Source organism: Chrysemys picta, chromosome 2 (genome assembly GCF_011386835.1).
Source record: "Chrysemys picta bellii isolate R12L10 chromosome 2, ASM1138683v2, whole genome shotgun sequence".
NCBI classification, from domain to species: Eukaryota; Metazoa; Chordata; order Testudines; family Emydidae; genus Chrysemys; species Chrysemys picta.
Window position 1 is genome coordinate 16,733,285 of NC_088792.1, and position 16,368 is coordinate 16,749,652.

Genomic DNA, 16,368 nt, shown 5'->3' on the forward strand with positions numbered 1-16,368 from the left:
TCTGTTGGCTCTCTCCAAATCATTGGCACTGCAAAAGGCATAGATTTCCTTTTCCTGTTCAACCACTGGTGAAGATTTATTGCTCAAGTGTTGCAGCTTATGTGTGGGGCCCACCTCTTGTCCTGATCTCCAATTTTGCAGCCAAAATAAAGGTGATAGGCTTTCTTAACCATAGTGGTTATACTGCACTTTTGTGATGCAAAAGTCACTTCACCACAAACATAGCAGAAGTTATCTGCACTGTTTACACAAGTACGAGGCATCTCTGCTCACTTTGGCTAAACAGAAATGTGTCCCTTTGCAAAATCAAACACTGACAAATAAGACAGCATGACACTATGATTTCTAGAGCTGATATAGGGCAATTTGTTCAGCACAGTGATGTAAGCTTCGTTATGATTGCATCATCCATGACTTCTAGGAATAACATGATGCAATTCATATCATATATGACGCAATACCAGCTTCAGATTGCATCATTCATTGTTTTGCCGAAAAAGCAAGTACTGTCCAAACCCAGTCATAGATCTATTCATAGATCCAGTCAAAGATGTATTTTAGTCATTTCTGGTTTAAATTGAGATCCCTTCCCTTTATATCTCATGTATCCTCCGCCATTCCCAAGTCAAGGGTCGTATATACTGACCCAATAGCATATCTTGAAAACTAGAGCCAATCAATAATTTTAAGCATCATTTTCGTTCTCAGTGACCCAGAATTAGTAAAGTTTGACTACATTTATTTCAGAAGCATTTTGGCTGTAGAGCAGTGATATTACTCTGATCGTCAGAAGATGATGGGAAACTCTCAGTTAACCAAAGCAGCCAGGTGCCATTCCATGAATGGCCACCTTCTTACCACCACCTCAATAACTAGAATTTAGTATGCATTTCTGAAGCTAGACCCTGAAACATGAAAGGCCCAGAATTACTGCCTTTAAAAAATTGCAGTGATTTTTATTTTAAATATGCACTGACTTTTAAGGAATCTGCATAACGGGTATTAAGCACCTGCACCATTTTTACTGGTGGGCCTAGCTAGAACAAACAATTCATTCTGCAGTAGTAAATTCTGAAAATGCCTCTTGATTCTTTTAATAAAGTAAAGTACTTATGTTCTGCTGAGGAACCTATTATAGACAGAGGTGCCCCATAGATTAAAGAAGCCAGACATGTGGAGTGGGGCTAAAGTTACCCCATTAACTCCTCAAAAATCCTGTTGGATTTGAGTTTTCAAAAGTAGTAGTTCTGCCTTACAAAACTGGAGAAGCCCGTATACTTATCTGCGTTGGACAGTAGGGGAGGGGAGAAATAAAGACGACAACAAATATGAGGTGAGGCTTGTTTCTTTCTTCTGTACCTTCTATTCCTTCTATTCAGTAGCAGCAGGCCAGACCTAAGACTATTGCATTGCTTAAAACGCAAATAACCGACAAGCATGTCTTTGCTGATCCACACTAGAATGGAGATCAGAGTGGATAGGAGGGTGGTGACAACTAAGCTGTTGGCAATGCAAGAGCTCTGCTTTAATTGGCTGTTTCTGCTCAGTTGATGAGACAGTAAGAAAAATGTTACTACCTGGATAGGTTACTCAAAGACACAAAATTGGCATAAATTTCAGCATATAAGTGCTTTTAGTTGGATGGCAGGGCTGGTGTAGGCTGTCTCTCGCTGTTCTGGTGAAGCTGATTTTCATTAATCTTTATTAGCAAACAAAACATACTCCCAAGAAACTGCATGAACAGAGATGCTCTAAAATTTTCATTGTTAAAAAAATGCAAACTGCATAGGGCACTGAGAGTGGAAGTTATAATGTCACTAATCTAATATATATTACACACAAACACACCTTTAACATAAGCATTGTCACAGTCCTGAAGAGAAGAAAACTCTTGATCTTGGCGGTATAATTATCTAGATTTGATTTGATTTTTTATTTTAATTTTTTTTTTAAATATCCTAGCCACCCGGTTCAAAAGTTGTGTGTTTTTAACAGCAATCGCCATTAACCTTGGACCAGAAGCTTCATTGTGTTTAATTAGTAAGGTAATGAAGCCAATCTTATTCTTTTTCTCAAGCACAAGAGGATAAATACAAGACACTGAAAGAGCAAACTAGATTCATTGCTACATCGTGGTTCTTATTTTGGAATGAGTTTAAATCCTGCAATGTAATATGTTTTGCAAAATACGCCATTTTCCACCTTCTATATTATCTAAATTTCATAAATTAGAACACTATTTCTGAACATTTGGGCTGTAGAAAATTTGCAAACAAAAGGCTAAAAATGAACATAATGTTTTCATCAACAAATCTTCAATACTCCAAAAATTAAGCACACGACAGATAAATTTTAAAAAGAATAGCAGACTGTGCTTGTTTTGTTAGCCAGCCAAGGTAGCACAGAAAATCCATCAACAATGGAGGTTGAGCTATTTTTAAAAAGCCCACCACTTTTCCACAGTCCTAAAATACACACACACACACACACAATACCTCAAGCAACACACATGCTGTGAATCCCCACAAAAAGCTGCAACTTTGTTCTCTTTTCTGACACAGATGCCTTTGGAAAAGCTGGCAGACAAGGAGGGTCATAACTGCTCAACAAACACAAATACTAGATGAAATGTGGAAGAGAATATATAAAAATAGATTTACAATATTGCTGGTGCTCTAATTTGATGATCCACAGACCTTTCAAAATAAATATGATTATATACATTTTTTCTTTTTCTAATTAAATTTTCAGAAAAAGTCTGTAGAGGTATGTCCTAGTAGTTGTACCCTTTTATAACATGATCTACACAGGAAGCTTACAAGGTCAGATTTTGTAGGCAACTTTGTTTTTCTCCAGTTGATGTTTTTGCCATTATATGAAATTACAGGAGCAGATTTTAACAACAAAAAGGGGCCATCTCACTTGACAGCCACATGAGCTAAAAAGACCCAAGACGTACACAGAAAGAAAATAAACTGGCTCAAAAAAATCCCTTTTATGCATATAATAGAATTTTCCAGCCAACAGAGCTGTTGTGATTATAATAAGCTGAATACCACTGTCCCAGCTATCCTGCTGCTTCCAAAATACCTGATCTTGCTCGGCAGGGCTATGTAAATACAATCACTCATAACCCCCTTGTAAACACAAGGAAACAAAGCTGTATACAAGTGCCCTATCAATTAGCTACATGTCCTAGCTGGCTTGATTTCCACCACAAATTAATTTTTCCTCTGTTCCTTCTCCCCCCACACCACCACCTTCAGTATGACTTTAAAATAATTAAGAGATGGCATTGTTTAAAATACAAAACCCAGGCAGTGGCACTGCATATTTAATGGGCACTCGGAACAAAGAACCACCAGCAGCAGCAAGAACCTTGCGCCTGGTAGATTTCACTCGCGCGGTTCCTGAGAGCACATTCCAAAACAAACCCAACCCGATCTCATCCCCTCTGCCCTCGAAGAACCGGGGCAGGATCACCTCCCGGTTTCCAATGGGAAACCATTTAACCAACGCATGGGGAAATCTCTTCCTCTTCCCAGTCTCTCCAGATTTAAAATAAAAATATTCAAAGGAAGAGGAAACTGCATTCCCACCAGACGCACGCAGCAAGCAAAGGGCACAACTGCAGCACCATCCCCCACTTCAAAACCAGCAGCCTCTCTTGTGATCCTTTATCCAAACCCCTCCCCATACACCAAAATACCCACCACACCACCCTTTCCCTGCTCGGTAATGGATACAACGTAACAAGTTACTACACACAGCCTTCCCCTCTCAGAGCACCAGATGTGACTAAATAAAGATCAGTTTAGGATCCATTATGTTTGGGGGATTGGGGGGGGGGGGAGAAGAGATAAAAAACAAAAAAGAAAATTGCCGTGTGCTAGTGGGAAATCACCCCTTTCCCTTACAAAATGAGCCTCCTTGGAAACAGAGGGAAATGCACCCATTTGGGGGTCAAGTAACTTGAAGTCTTTGTATTTTGTAACAAGCCAATGCTATAGCAGCAACGTCAATGTATGTATCTATACACAAGATTGTGTTGCTGTATGCGATCTGTAACCTAGATCGTTGTTTTACCAATCCCCCAAAGGGTGAGCTCTCTTCCTCTCTCCACCCCTCATCAAAACAAGGAGGGAACCACACAACAAAGCAGCCCTGCAAAGCTAAGGCTCGCCACCCAGAAATGGCTCCAGCTAAAAAAGCCGCCCCTCTCCCCCTTGACAAAGGGAACACCCCGGTTTTAGAACAGCTCAATAGATCTAGCAGATGGGAATAATTCCATAACAAGCAGCACACACCCCTGAAACATTTAACTACCCCCCAAACCCACTATTACAATCACATGCGCTTGCCACCATGCCCCTTTCACCCCAAAAATCCAGCTCTTCAGGTTGAAGCAAATCAAATGCATCCCAACGCTTTGGGAAAGTCATTTAGTAGCAGGGCCTTCTGGTTTTGCCCCTTAGCACGTCCAATGTTTACATTAAGTTCCATCATGCCACACAATGTCCCTATAAAAATGCAAACCCTGCAGCTTTGTGCTGAAGTTTGAAAAGGATCACGAAGGAAGATTTAAAAACAAAACACACACACACACACTCAAAGGTGGGTCCTTTCGCTCCCCTCTTACAACTTTCTATTATGTCACCATGTCACAAATCAGCCCAAATGAATCATCTCATAAAAATAGCAAAAGCCTATGGGATCATAACATTTCATTAAGGGGGGTTGGGGGAGGAGAGACATGCTTCAACCGACTTTCAGCACCGTTTAACTCTGGCAAGCTAGTTAAAAACAGTCCCTTTCAAAGAACTAAAAAAAAAAAAAAACACACACACAAATCAGGAAGAATCTGTTACGAAAAGGCGATCAGCGTTTCCCAAGGACTAGTAAAATCACACGAAATTAACACATTAATGGAGAAGAGAAGGGGGGAAGGAAATCAAACCAGTTACACAACGCAGCCTTGCAAACCCCAGAGTAAAAAAAAACACACACACACACACCAACAACAACACATGGCTCTTTACCTGAAAGACAAAACACTTACTAACAACCAAAACAACAACTTGATTCCCACACACACAACGCTAACATGCCATTTTGACGAAGTTTCTTAGGAATCTGAGGCCGGGAACATTGTAATTCATTCACACACTCTTTAATTAAAGGGAACACAGAGCAGAAATATAACCCATTTGTATCATAACCAACAACGTAAATGGGAAGGTTTCTTTAAAAAAAACTTAGCAACAATCTTATTTTTTTCCATTCGTTACAGTTTAGGGATATTTGGGGTGGGGGGTAGGTGGTTTCGAATAATTGCATAATTTAATCCTTTTTCAAACGTTAATATAAAACTGTTCAATGGATATAGACATAAAATGTACTTACCTGCACAGAAAGTTCCACAAAGAAAGGCGAAAGTCAACCACGAAGCAATCATATTCCTTTACTTTTTTTCCCCCTTGTGTATCCCCCTCTACCCCGAAGGAAAAAAAAACAGATCGGGAGAGCGAAGGGGGTGTTGGAGGAAAACGAGACCCTCTACCAACAAACGAACAAAAAAAAATAAGGCTCCTACAAAATCGGATTTAGTTCCTTCACAGTTGCAACAACGTATCCAGTTCGAGGGGGCACACAACTGCAGCGCCAGGACAGCGAGATCGGTGGCCGTCCGGCTCCCGGCTCCTCCTGCTCCGAGCTTTCCAAGAGTTTTCTTTGCCGGGGCTTTTGTGCAAGGAGAAAAGCGTGCACCACACCAACAACTCTCTCTCCCTCGCTCGCTCGCTCCCACCCCCCACCCCAACCCAACCCAACCCAACCCAGCCCCTTCTGCCTGCCCAGCAGCAGGGACTAGGGACACACACACACACACGCGCGCACGCACCAACAAAAACAACAAACAAACCACAGCACACACGCGCGATCCCACAGCCGGGCGGCCACCACCAAAGGCAAAGCGGGCGGCGGCAGCAGCAAAACTTTGCAGCAATGTTACCAACCCAGCATCCAGGGAAGCTGCTGAGCAGCGGGAGGCACCAGCCCAGCGGCTGCCGAGGAGGAGGAGGAGGAGGCGGCGGCGGTGGCTGCTGCTGCCCCGGCGGCGGAGAGGCGGCTGGGAGAGGAGGAGACGAGGGAGCGGGCTCCGAGGCGGGCCGTGGCGCGCGGGGCTGGCTGGGGCGAGGGTCCGGCCCGAGGCATCGCTCGCGCTGGCGGGCGCGCGGGGAGCGGGCGGCGGCCGGCGCGGGGCAGAGCAGCGGCGGCGGCTGGCTCTGGAGGGGCCATGTACAAAAAAAAAAAAAAAAAAAAAAACTGAACCGAGTCCAAAATGGCTTCTGGGGGGGGCGGGGGGAGGGGGGGAGAAGCCGAGCTGGAGCCGGCGGGGGGACCCGGATGTTGGATACAAAGGGAGGCTGGGCGGGAGGGGGAGAGAGAGGCTGAGAGGCAGCCCAGCAGCTGACTGGGGGGAGGCGCTGCCCGTCAAGGCGCGGGGCGGGGGATGGGCAGGAGCGCGAGGGGTCTGGAGAGGAGCAGGACAGTCACCTCTGGCCTGGCCCCCCCCCCGCCCCCTTCAGCCTCTGAGAGGCCAGGACTTGCCAGCCCAGCGGCAGGGGGCAAGTGGGGCCCCCATGAGACTATAGTATTCTATAGTATTGCAACTTTTTTTTAATGGAAGGGGCCCCCAATATTGCTTTGCCCCAGGCCCCCTGAATCCTCTGGGCGGCCCTGCCCAGCGGCCCTTTGCATCGCCTCACCTGTGGCTACGGGCCAGGACCAGCTGCTTCTGAGGAAGGTGCCCTGGTGCTGAAGTGGGCATTTAGGGGCTAAGCTGCCCTTAGGGGAAATTCCTTCCTCACACCCTCCCCCCAGCCCAGTGGAGGTTGGTTTCAGCCCTGAAGCTTTTAGATCTCTTCCAAACTTTGTCTGTTGTTGGTAACATCCCATCTAATATTCCTGTGCACCATGTGACTGTCCTAGCCTCCCTCTGAAGCCAGCTAAGCTCATCCTCTCATTATCTTGTGGCAATGAGTTCCAAAGACTATTTGTGCCTATGCTAAAAAAAAAAACAAAAAAAAACACCTCTCTGTACATCACTGTGACCTTAGTGGACTCTGTCACTCTGCTGGTGTGCAGAAGTAAGGCAGATAATACAGAATCAGTGCTAATAAACTAGAGATGGAAATTGGGAGCCACAAGAGTCAAAACTGGAGAGGCGCAACTGTGCAGCTGATGTGATAGAGGAGGGATTGAGGTGGACAGTCACCTTCTACTCGAACATCTGAAAGCAAGAGAATGCAAGAAAGCTGTTTTCTCGGTCAGAAATCATAGAAGATGTTATCAGAAAGTGATGAGGAAAGAGTGTCTGTCCCTGGAAGAATGACGAGAGATGGCAAACATGCCCTCATTCTATAAAGCAGCTGCCACTGAATCAGAATGGGCAGTAATGACAAATGGGACACAGCAGGTCAAACACAGAGGAAAGCCTTCCTCTGAGAGATATTTAAGGGGGTTATCTCAGTTGCACTTTGGCAAGACTTAAATAGATTGTTATGGTGATAAAGTCTTAGTGTGGGAGTTTCAAAAGCTCTCAGCATTGGCCTAACTCTGCTTCCATTGAAGTCAATCGTGAAACACCTATAGACTTCAACAGGAGATGGGCTAATGCTCTGAGTGGTCAAAATCTCATTCTTACTGATTTGGGGAGATGTGCATATTTCAGTTATGTGTATTGCAGTATTGCCTAGAAGCCTCAGTTACAGACCACAGACCTTACACTAGGTGCTGTACAAACACAAACAAGTCCCCTGCCCCAAAGAACTTACAATCTAAATAGAGAAGTGTAATGGCTGCTTAAATGCGTAGCAGGAAGTTTGAGGCTGGAGGAGTTGGGGAGGATTTTAGGCAGAAGCGCTACAGAGAATTGAGAAACAGTATTTTTACCTTATTCTAATCAGAGTCATTGCTCACTATTAGAAGAAAGCAACTTTCTGTGATGCTTTAACATTGTCATAGGACATCAGAAGTTAATTAGTTTTAAGCCAGTGTAAATCAGAGGAAAAGAAGATACTGAAGCTCAGTCCTCCCCAAAACTCTCAGGGTGATAAGCTCAGAGCATGCTCAGAGTGGAAGGAGTATTTCACCAGACTCTGAACAGCAGCAAGCTTAACACAGAGAACAGTGAAGTGCAGGTCAGCTCATTAATTTATCCAGTGGGGAGTGAAGCTGAATATATTTATAAATCATTTGCCCTTGCTCTAGAAGGAGATAAAAGTAACTATGAATCATTCCTTAAAAAGTTTGATGAGCATTTTGTTTTTAAAAGAAATGTAATACATGAAGCTTTTACCAAAGTGTCGAGGTGCCCTGGGAATGCTTTTATAAGAGCTTTGGGACAGGGACAGTCTTTTTGTTCTGTGTTCGTACAGTGCCTCGCACAATGAGGTCCTGCTTCCTGATTGGCATAACTAATAAAGAGCTTCCTAAGCATAAGTAAATTATTGTGACTTTGGTACCAGTAAAGAAAAATGCATACGAGATTATACAGTGGTTGTGATTTTACATAAGGCACTTTCAGAAAAGTTACAGTGAATGTTTGCGCTAACAGGCAATGCACCTGGAATGGCTAGTGAAAATGCAAGTCACCTACCAAGAAAGTAGTGGGAGCAGCCGTCCAAGTAGCAAAGAAAAACTCCCACAGAGCAAAGAAAAGCACCATAAAAAATGTCTTAAGGGGACAGATATCACTGAGGGGGCATGTCTGCACTACAGAGACTATACTGGCATAGCTATGTAAGCTTAACCCCATAGTGTAGATGCAACCTAAACCAACAGAAGGGGGTTTTCTGCCAGTGTAAGACACTACCTCCCTGAACAACATTGGCTACACCAACAGAATGGACTTTACACAATCCCACAGCAGCTGGTTTAAACACTTTTGCTCTTTTCATTCCAAGATCTCAAAGCACATGTACAAAGATTCCTTAATTAAGCTCCATGACCCACCTGGAAGCAAACAGAGGACCAGAGAGGGTGATTGATTTGCCCAAAGCCACAAGTGAGTTAGGATCTCTGGGTTCTAATCCTGACTCCTAATCCAGTCCTCTAAACATTTAAACTCTGTCTCCATTATTAAACCACAACGGTTCCATTCTCCTCTGGCCACAAATAGATGATTCCCAGGAGACCCAATTCTTCACTGTCTAGCACTTTCATTCACACTTATGTAAAGTGGGTGTAAAACACTAGCAATAGCATATCACACACACCCAGTTTGCACAGGTGCAAGTGACTACCCACAGCACAACACGATGATGAATAAGGCCTCCTGGCTTGTCTGTTTGGGGAAGAATATTTGTCACACAAACACCACAATGCACTTCCTTCCATTACATTGTTTCATATTTGGATATTTTTCATCATACAAAATTAAAGTGTTTTCTGTACTTGCAACAAATTTTGAAAAATAACATCACATCTCCCAGGGAGTCAGTACTGTCACTGATTACATTTTGATACTGATATGGTGACAGTGTCACAGCCTTTGCAGCATGACTTTTTTAAATTTCTGCCATTCACAGGGAATTTTCAAAATATTGGTACAGAAGGAGAGGATCTAGGCATATCCAGTTACATAATTCAATGGTGTGCTTTAAGAAAGACTTTATGGCGACAGCATAAACTACAAACTCATTTTAAGCTGTTTTTCCTCATCTAAACCCAGCGATCTAAAAAACACTTACAAAATAAGGCTCCAGTTGTGATCCACTTAATTAGATCCTTGTGTCTATGCAGAACCCCATAGGCACCAATGTGATTTCATGCAGGCGTATGGCTCCACTCGTGCAGTAACAGTTGTCAGATGGGGAATGCAGTTTGGGTTATTTTTAAATAATTCTTTATACCAGAAACAAACAAAACAAAAACCACCAGACATAGAATAAACTTTTTAGTGGACTAAAACAGTTTGACAGTGTGTGACATTTTCTGTAATAACGTATTCTATCTTTATAATGCTGTGACAGTCCTCACTTGGGGGTTGGTTGGTCAGGCAGTGTTGCATAGTGGTCAGGGCTAAGGCCTGTGACCTGCAGTGGGGATGTTGGTAGGCGAGCCTGGGCCCTCCAACCCAGGGCCCTTTGAGGGCTATCAGTACTCTGATAGCTGAGGCTCCTTAAGGCTGCTCTCCCTGGGCTACTTCCTATCTCCGCCCCTGCAACTGTCCCAAAGTCACTGTCTGGGTTAAGGTGGTGTGAAGAGTGCCTGCCCATCACAAGGCACCCTCTGGTGGCAGCATGCAGCATGACAGCTCTCTTCCTCCCTTGGGTGGCAACTGTCTCCTCCCTGGGTATGGCCCACCCTCCTGGGCCAGCTAAGGCCTAGGGCTTTCCCCTACTGGGGTAGTCCAAACAAAAACTAAAGGGGATTACCAAAGTCCAGGGTTCATATGAGGGGGAGAGGGGAATGCTTCCCTCTCCGGCTGTCTCTGTGGCATGTCCTCCCTTCCCTCAGGGAGGGACCTTTGGGCAGTTAAATAAATAAAATATATGGAGCTATACCTATCTCATAGAACTGGAAGGGACCTTGAAAGGTCATTGAGTCCAGCCCCCTGCCTTCACTAACAGGACCAAGTACTGATTTTTGCCCCAGATCCCTAAGTGGCCCCCTCAAGGATTGAACCCACAACCCACTGAGCTATCCCTAGGGAGAGAGTCTGCCTTCCCTCTGCTCTCCTCTGCTGGTTGCAGGTCTGCTCTCCAAATTAGCTGTTCCCCTGCCTTTGATCTCCTCTTCCCCTTGGAATATTTGGGTGGGGCAAAGTGAGACTTGCTAGGCCCAGAGTAGTTCCTTAACCCCTTGTTGCCAAGTGTGGGGTTTGTACACCCATCACCCACCCTCCCCCTCAAGATGGAGACAGGGGATTGCCTTCCCTCTTCCATGGAGAAAAAGCCAGGTGGTCTCTGCTGGCCCGGTGCTGAATTTGGAACACGTAGGACTGGAGAGACAGGTACCAGCGCATAATCCATGCGTTTGTGTCCTTCATAGCATTTAACCATCTTAAGGGAACATGGTCGGTGATGAGTTTGAATGGGTTTCCCAGGAGATAATACCGGAGTGAGTCCATGGTCCATTTTACTGCCAGGCTCTCCTTCTCTACGACAAAATAGGTTCGTTCCCTTGGGAACAATTTGTGGCTTAAATAGGGCACTGGGTGTTCCTCCCCATTTATTTCCTGAGACAAGATGGCACCCAGTCCCACATCCGAAGCATCTATCTATAAAGTGAATTCTTTGGAGAAGTCAGGAGTGAATAGGACAGGTTCTTTACATAGGAGTTCTTTACATTTCTGAAAGGCCCTTTTGCAGGCCTTAGACCCGTGTACCCTTTTGGGTCCATTTGTGATTAGATCCGTGAGAGGGGCTGCTATTGTCGAAAACCTCAGTACAAACCGGCGGTGGTATCCGGCAAGTCCCAAAAAGCTTCTGACCTGTTTATTTGTGGCTGGGTGTGGGGCTACTTTGAGGGCTTGGACGTTATTTACGAGGGGTCAGACCGCTCCTTTCCCCCAAAGTGTATCCCAGATTGGGAAAGAAGAAACCACCTATCTTACACTTTGCAGGGTTTGCTGTTAGTCCAGCCTGCTGCAGGGACTGAAGCACGGCAGCAACTTGTGCCAGATGTTCTTCCCAGGTTCAGCTGTAGATGACCACATCATCTAAATAGGCTGCTGCATACGAGTTACGTGGCTGCAAAACCTGGTCCATGAGGCACTGGGATGTCAGGGCTGCCCTGTGGAGGCCAAAGGGCATCGTTCAAAATTGATAGCGGCCGAATGGAGTGGCAAAGGTGGTTTTTTCCTCTGAGGTTGGTGTGAGTGGGATTTGGCAATACCCCTTTGTTAAGCCTAATGTTCTGGTATACTGGGCCTCGCCCAGCCAGTCTAGTAGTTCATCTACTCAGGGCATGGGGTAAGCATTAAATTCGGAGATCACATGGATCTTCCTGATGTCAATGCGAAACCAGAGAGCACCATCGGGCTTTAGGACTAATATGGGGTTTCGCCACTCGCTTTGGGATTCTAGCTCCAACGTAGTCTGGATTTCTTGCTTCACGGCCTCTCGCATTTTCGAGGGAAGTGCAGGGAGTTCTCCCGGACCAGCTGCCTGGGTTCTGTCTGGATGTGGTGATGTCCAAGATGAGAACACCATTTGGAAAGCTTTCATGAAGCTCCTCACCTGAGCCCTTTGCTCTGGGTGAAGTTGTTCCCCCACCTGCATAGCATCTGGGGATGGCATAAGGCACTTGGGGCCCCAATTCCAGTTTCAGTGTGGTACAGGGCAATAAATAAGCTTTCTCGCACTTTCCACAACCTCGGAAGTTTGGCATAATAGATCTGGTAGGTCCTCCAGTTGCCAGGCTGTCTAATCTCATAATTAACCATCTTGACTTGGCACCCAACTTTGTAGATTCCTTGCCACTTGGCCAGTAGCTTGGACTCCGTACTCGGGAGTAGAAAGCCTATCTGATCACCTTGCTTAAATGTGTGTACCTGTGCTCCTTTGTTATAGGAGCGCTCCTGGGTCTGTTGAGTGGTGAGAAGGTTTTCTTTAGCCAAGGTTCCCATGGTCTCAAGTCTCTCCTGGAGCTTCAACACATATCACAGGACATTCTCAATTCTATGTCCTTCCCACATGTCCTGGACCAGGTTGAGGAGTCCCTGGGATCAGCTCCCATACAAGAGCTCAAATGGGGAGAATCCAGTAGATGATTGTGGGACTTTCCAAATGGCAAATTAGAGGCAGGGGGGAGGGAGGGGCAGAAGGGTGAAAAAAAAATCAGCTAATTCCAATGGCACAGGTCCTCTGTCATAAACTTCGAAATCTTCTTCTTGGTCAGGCTGAAACGTTCAACCAGGACATCCATCTGTGGGTGATAGACTGAGATGCATAAAGTCTTTATTTTAAAAAGACTAGAGACTTGTTTCAGCAAGCAAGTCGTGAAGTTCATGCTTTGGTCTGTGAGGATCTCCTTAGGAATCCCCACTCGAGCCAAGACTTTCAGCAGTTCCGTGACAATAGTTTTCGCATTGGTGCAATGCAGGGGGATTCCCTCAGGATAACAAGTAGCATAATCAACGATCACTAATAGGTGTTTGTAACTGGTTGCACTTTTTTCCAGGGGGCCAACAAGGTCTATCCTGATCCATTCAAAGGGGATGTCAATGACCAGGAGAAGGACAAGAGGGCCTCTTCTCCCTCCCTCCTTTGGACCTACTAGTTGGCATTTAGGGCCCAAACTGCAGAAGTTTTTATCTTCTTGATGCACTCCAGTCCAAAAGAAGCAATCCAAGATCTGGGCCAGAGTTTCCTCCAATTCCAGGTGACTCACTGAGAGGATGGCATGAGCCAGTTGCATGGCTTCCTGCCAGTGAGGCTGAGGGATGAGGAGTTGTGACCGAATCTCCCCTGTCAGTTGCTCTTTTTCCAGCCTATATAGTCACTCCCCTTGGAGCTCAAAGTGGGGATACTGCACTGCCCATTGGGGATCTACTACTTCCCTGTTAACTACTCAGAGTTGGTCAAATGCCTGACTCAAAGTCTCATCCTACTCTGGTCCTTCTTGGGTGATAACTGCCTCTTCCTGTGGTATGGCCCATCCTCCTGGGCCAGATCAGTCCAAGGGCTTTCCCCTGCTGGGGTAGTCCAAGCAAAAAATAAAGGGGATTATGAGAGTCCAGAGTTCATATGAGGGGGAGAGGGAAATGTTTCCCTCTCAGGCTGCCTCTGTGGCATGTCCTCCTTTCCCTCAGGGAGGGACCTTTGGGCAGTTGTCTTAGGAAGAGAGTCTGCCTTCCCTCTGCTCGAGCTGCAAATTGCAGGTCTGCTCTCTTCCCAGGGCTGCCACCAAATCAGCTGTTCCCTTGCCTTTTAACTCCTCCCCCTGTTGGAGCATTTGCTACAGGAGTGGTGGGGTTGTGCTGGCTGAGCCCAGAGCAGTTCCCTTGTTGCCCAGTGTTGGGTTTGAACACCCCATCACATATGCACATTGTAAAGGGTGAAGTAATAAAAAGCTAAACTCACGTATTTTAATAACCTGAATACATAACAGAGATACATTGGTGCCATGCACCTACACAGCTATATTTGCTCATACGTCTCACACTTTAGAATTCAGATGTGAAATTAGGAATTGTCATTTGTTCCGTGAAAAAAAATCGAGTTCTTCGCTTTAAATTTTCTTGCATTCACTAATTTGGATTTATTTATTTTTTATTTCAGTATAGTTTCATTGAAAGTTGCAGGGTTCCAGTGTATCTAAAAATCTGAAGGATCTTTGACCATACTGGCCCCATTAAAATGCAGTGCCTGAACTGGCATTGCCTACTTGAATAAAACTCCCATTATTTGCCATAGGTAATGTATACAGGATGAGGCCTTTAGACTGCAAACTGTTTGAGTGGATGCAGCTTGCTGCTAAGATAGTTTTCACAATGGCTGTTATTTATAGGAAATAACCCTAAAAACTCCCTGCACCCCAACCTTTGTGAACCTAGCCTGAAAGACATAGTTAAATAATGCAAACTATTCATTGGAATAAACCTGTTATATTTAAAAAGTGTAACTAACCCCTTCCTGATAATATTTACTCAAAATCCGAGGAGGTTTCTAAAGCAGTCAACATTTAGGGTCTCAGATGCAGCCATAATTAGGCAGTTTTTAAAAACTAACATTAATTAATTAATTTGATAGTAGTTATGGTCCAGTTATAAATCAATGAAAAAAAGAAGGTATGTCAATGAACTCTAAACCTGTACATGCCTGGGGAAGCTAGAAGTCTGTAGTGGAAGATAATAAATTATGAGTAACCAATATTTTACCAATGGGAGTTCTGAAAGCTCCTAATTGTTGGTTTAACTCTGCTCCCATTGAAGTCATTGGAAGTTTTACTGCCGATTTCCATTAACTTTAAGGGGAGCAGAATTGAGCCAAGGCTAAACACTTCTGAAAACCTCACCGTCTTTTACTAAGGATTTGGTTCTGTAGCTTCATCATCGACAGGCCTCTCGCTGAAGTCAATGGGATTTCTCTATTTGAAGCAGTTCTACATTGGGGCTTGAGCCTACATTTACTACTGGTAGGCAGGTGAAGGGACTTCACTCTAAAAAACAAAAACAACCTTTCACAAGCTTGTCTTTTTCTGTGATGGGGCTTAATTCATGTACCACTTGAGTGCTCTTTAACCTAGCAGATAAAGATATTGCAAGATCCAGTGGCTGGAAGTTGAAGTCAAAGTTCAAACGGGAAATAAAATACACATTTTTAACAGTGTGTGGGTAATTAACCATTCAAATGCTTACTAAAGGGAGTGGTAAATTCTCTTCTACTTGGAGTCTTTAACTTTGGCCTGCATGTTTTTCTAAAAGATATGATCTAGTTCAGCTAAAAGTTGTTGGGTACAAGATGCAAGACTTTGAAATCCTATATCATGCTCTTTATGGTCCCTTCTGGCTTTAAAATCTATTAATCTGTCAATTAGTGCCCATAGAGCATGCTAAGATCCTTAGATGGAAGTCTCTATAGAAATGCAGAATACCAGTGGAAGTAGCAGTTGCCCTAGCATTAAATCATTTCATTTGCACAATGGTTGTCTACATGCCTGGTATGTAAATAAAAGGGTGATAGAGGAAGAAGGAGTGAAAATACAACTGAAAATGTTTCTCCGCTAATTGTAATGATAGCCAATGTGCTGTGCTGGGTGGGTCTTGGGCAGAGAGTCGCAAAACAAGCCAATTTAGGGTATGTCTTCACTACCAACGTTAAAGCGCTGTGGCTGTGTAGTCACGGCACCAGCGCTGGGAGATAGGAAAAACCCCAGCCTTATGAGGGAGTAGCTACCAGCGCTGGGAGCACGGCTGTATACACTGTCACTTTGCAGTGTTTTTTCACCCCCCTGAGCGAGAAAGTTTCAGCGCTATTAAGTGGCAGTGTAGACAAGGCCTTAGTCATTGTCATTGAGCTTCTTTGTGAAGCAGCTGGCAGAGGGGAGCAGGGTCAACATGGCCACCTGCACCTCCTCTATGCCAGGGACCTGTTTGGAACAAAGGGCAGGTTAGAGCAGTCTCAAGAACTGCTTTAACTTGCATGGCTGCTAACAGCCCCTGTGGGTTTTTGCAGCAGGTGGGAAGAGCCAGGGCCTAAGAATACAATAATCCTTACATTGGAGAGCTCTGCAGGTGGTCTGAGGGAGGAGTAGTGTCTACACAGACCTTATCTCTGTCAAGGACTCCCCCTACTTTCAGAGAATTCAGGTTGCTCTATGGCCAGGGCCAGTAGGTCAGTGATGAATACAGCTTTCTGA

General features: G+C 44.8%; 1 protein-coding gene across 1 annotated transcript in view; it reads right to left on the reverse strand.

Moving 5' to 3' along the window:
* Nucleotides 1-5,968, reverse strand: part of ACVR2B (activin A receptor type 2B) — a 159,348-nt gene extending 153,380 nt beyond the window's left edge. Inside the window, 1 exon segment of the mRNA XM_065582703.1 lies at nucleotides 5,404-5,968. Within this exon segment, the coding sequence (XP_065438775.1) occupies nucleotides 5,404-5,455 (52 nt within the window). The 5' untranslated portion in view covers nucleotides 5,456-5,968.
* Between the last annotated feature and the right edge of the window lie 10,400 nt (nucleotides 5,969-16,368).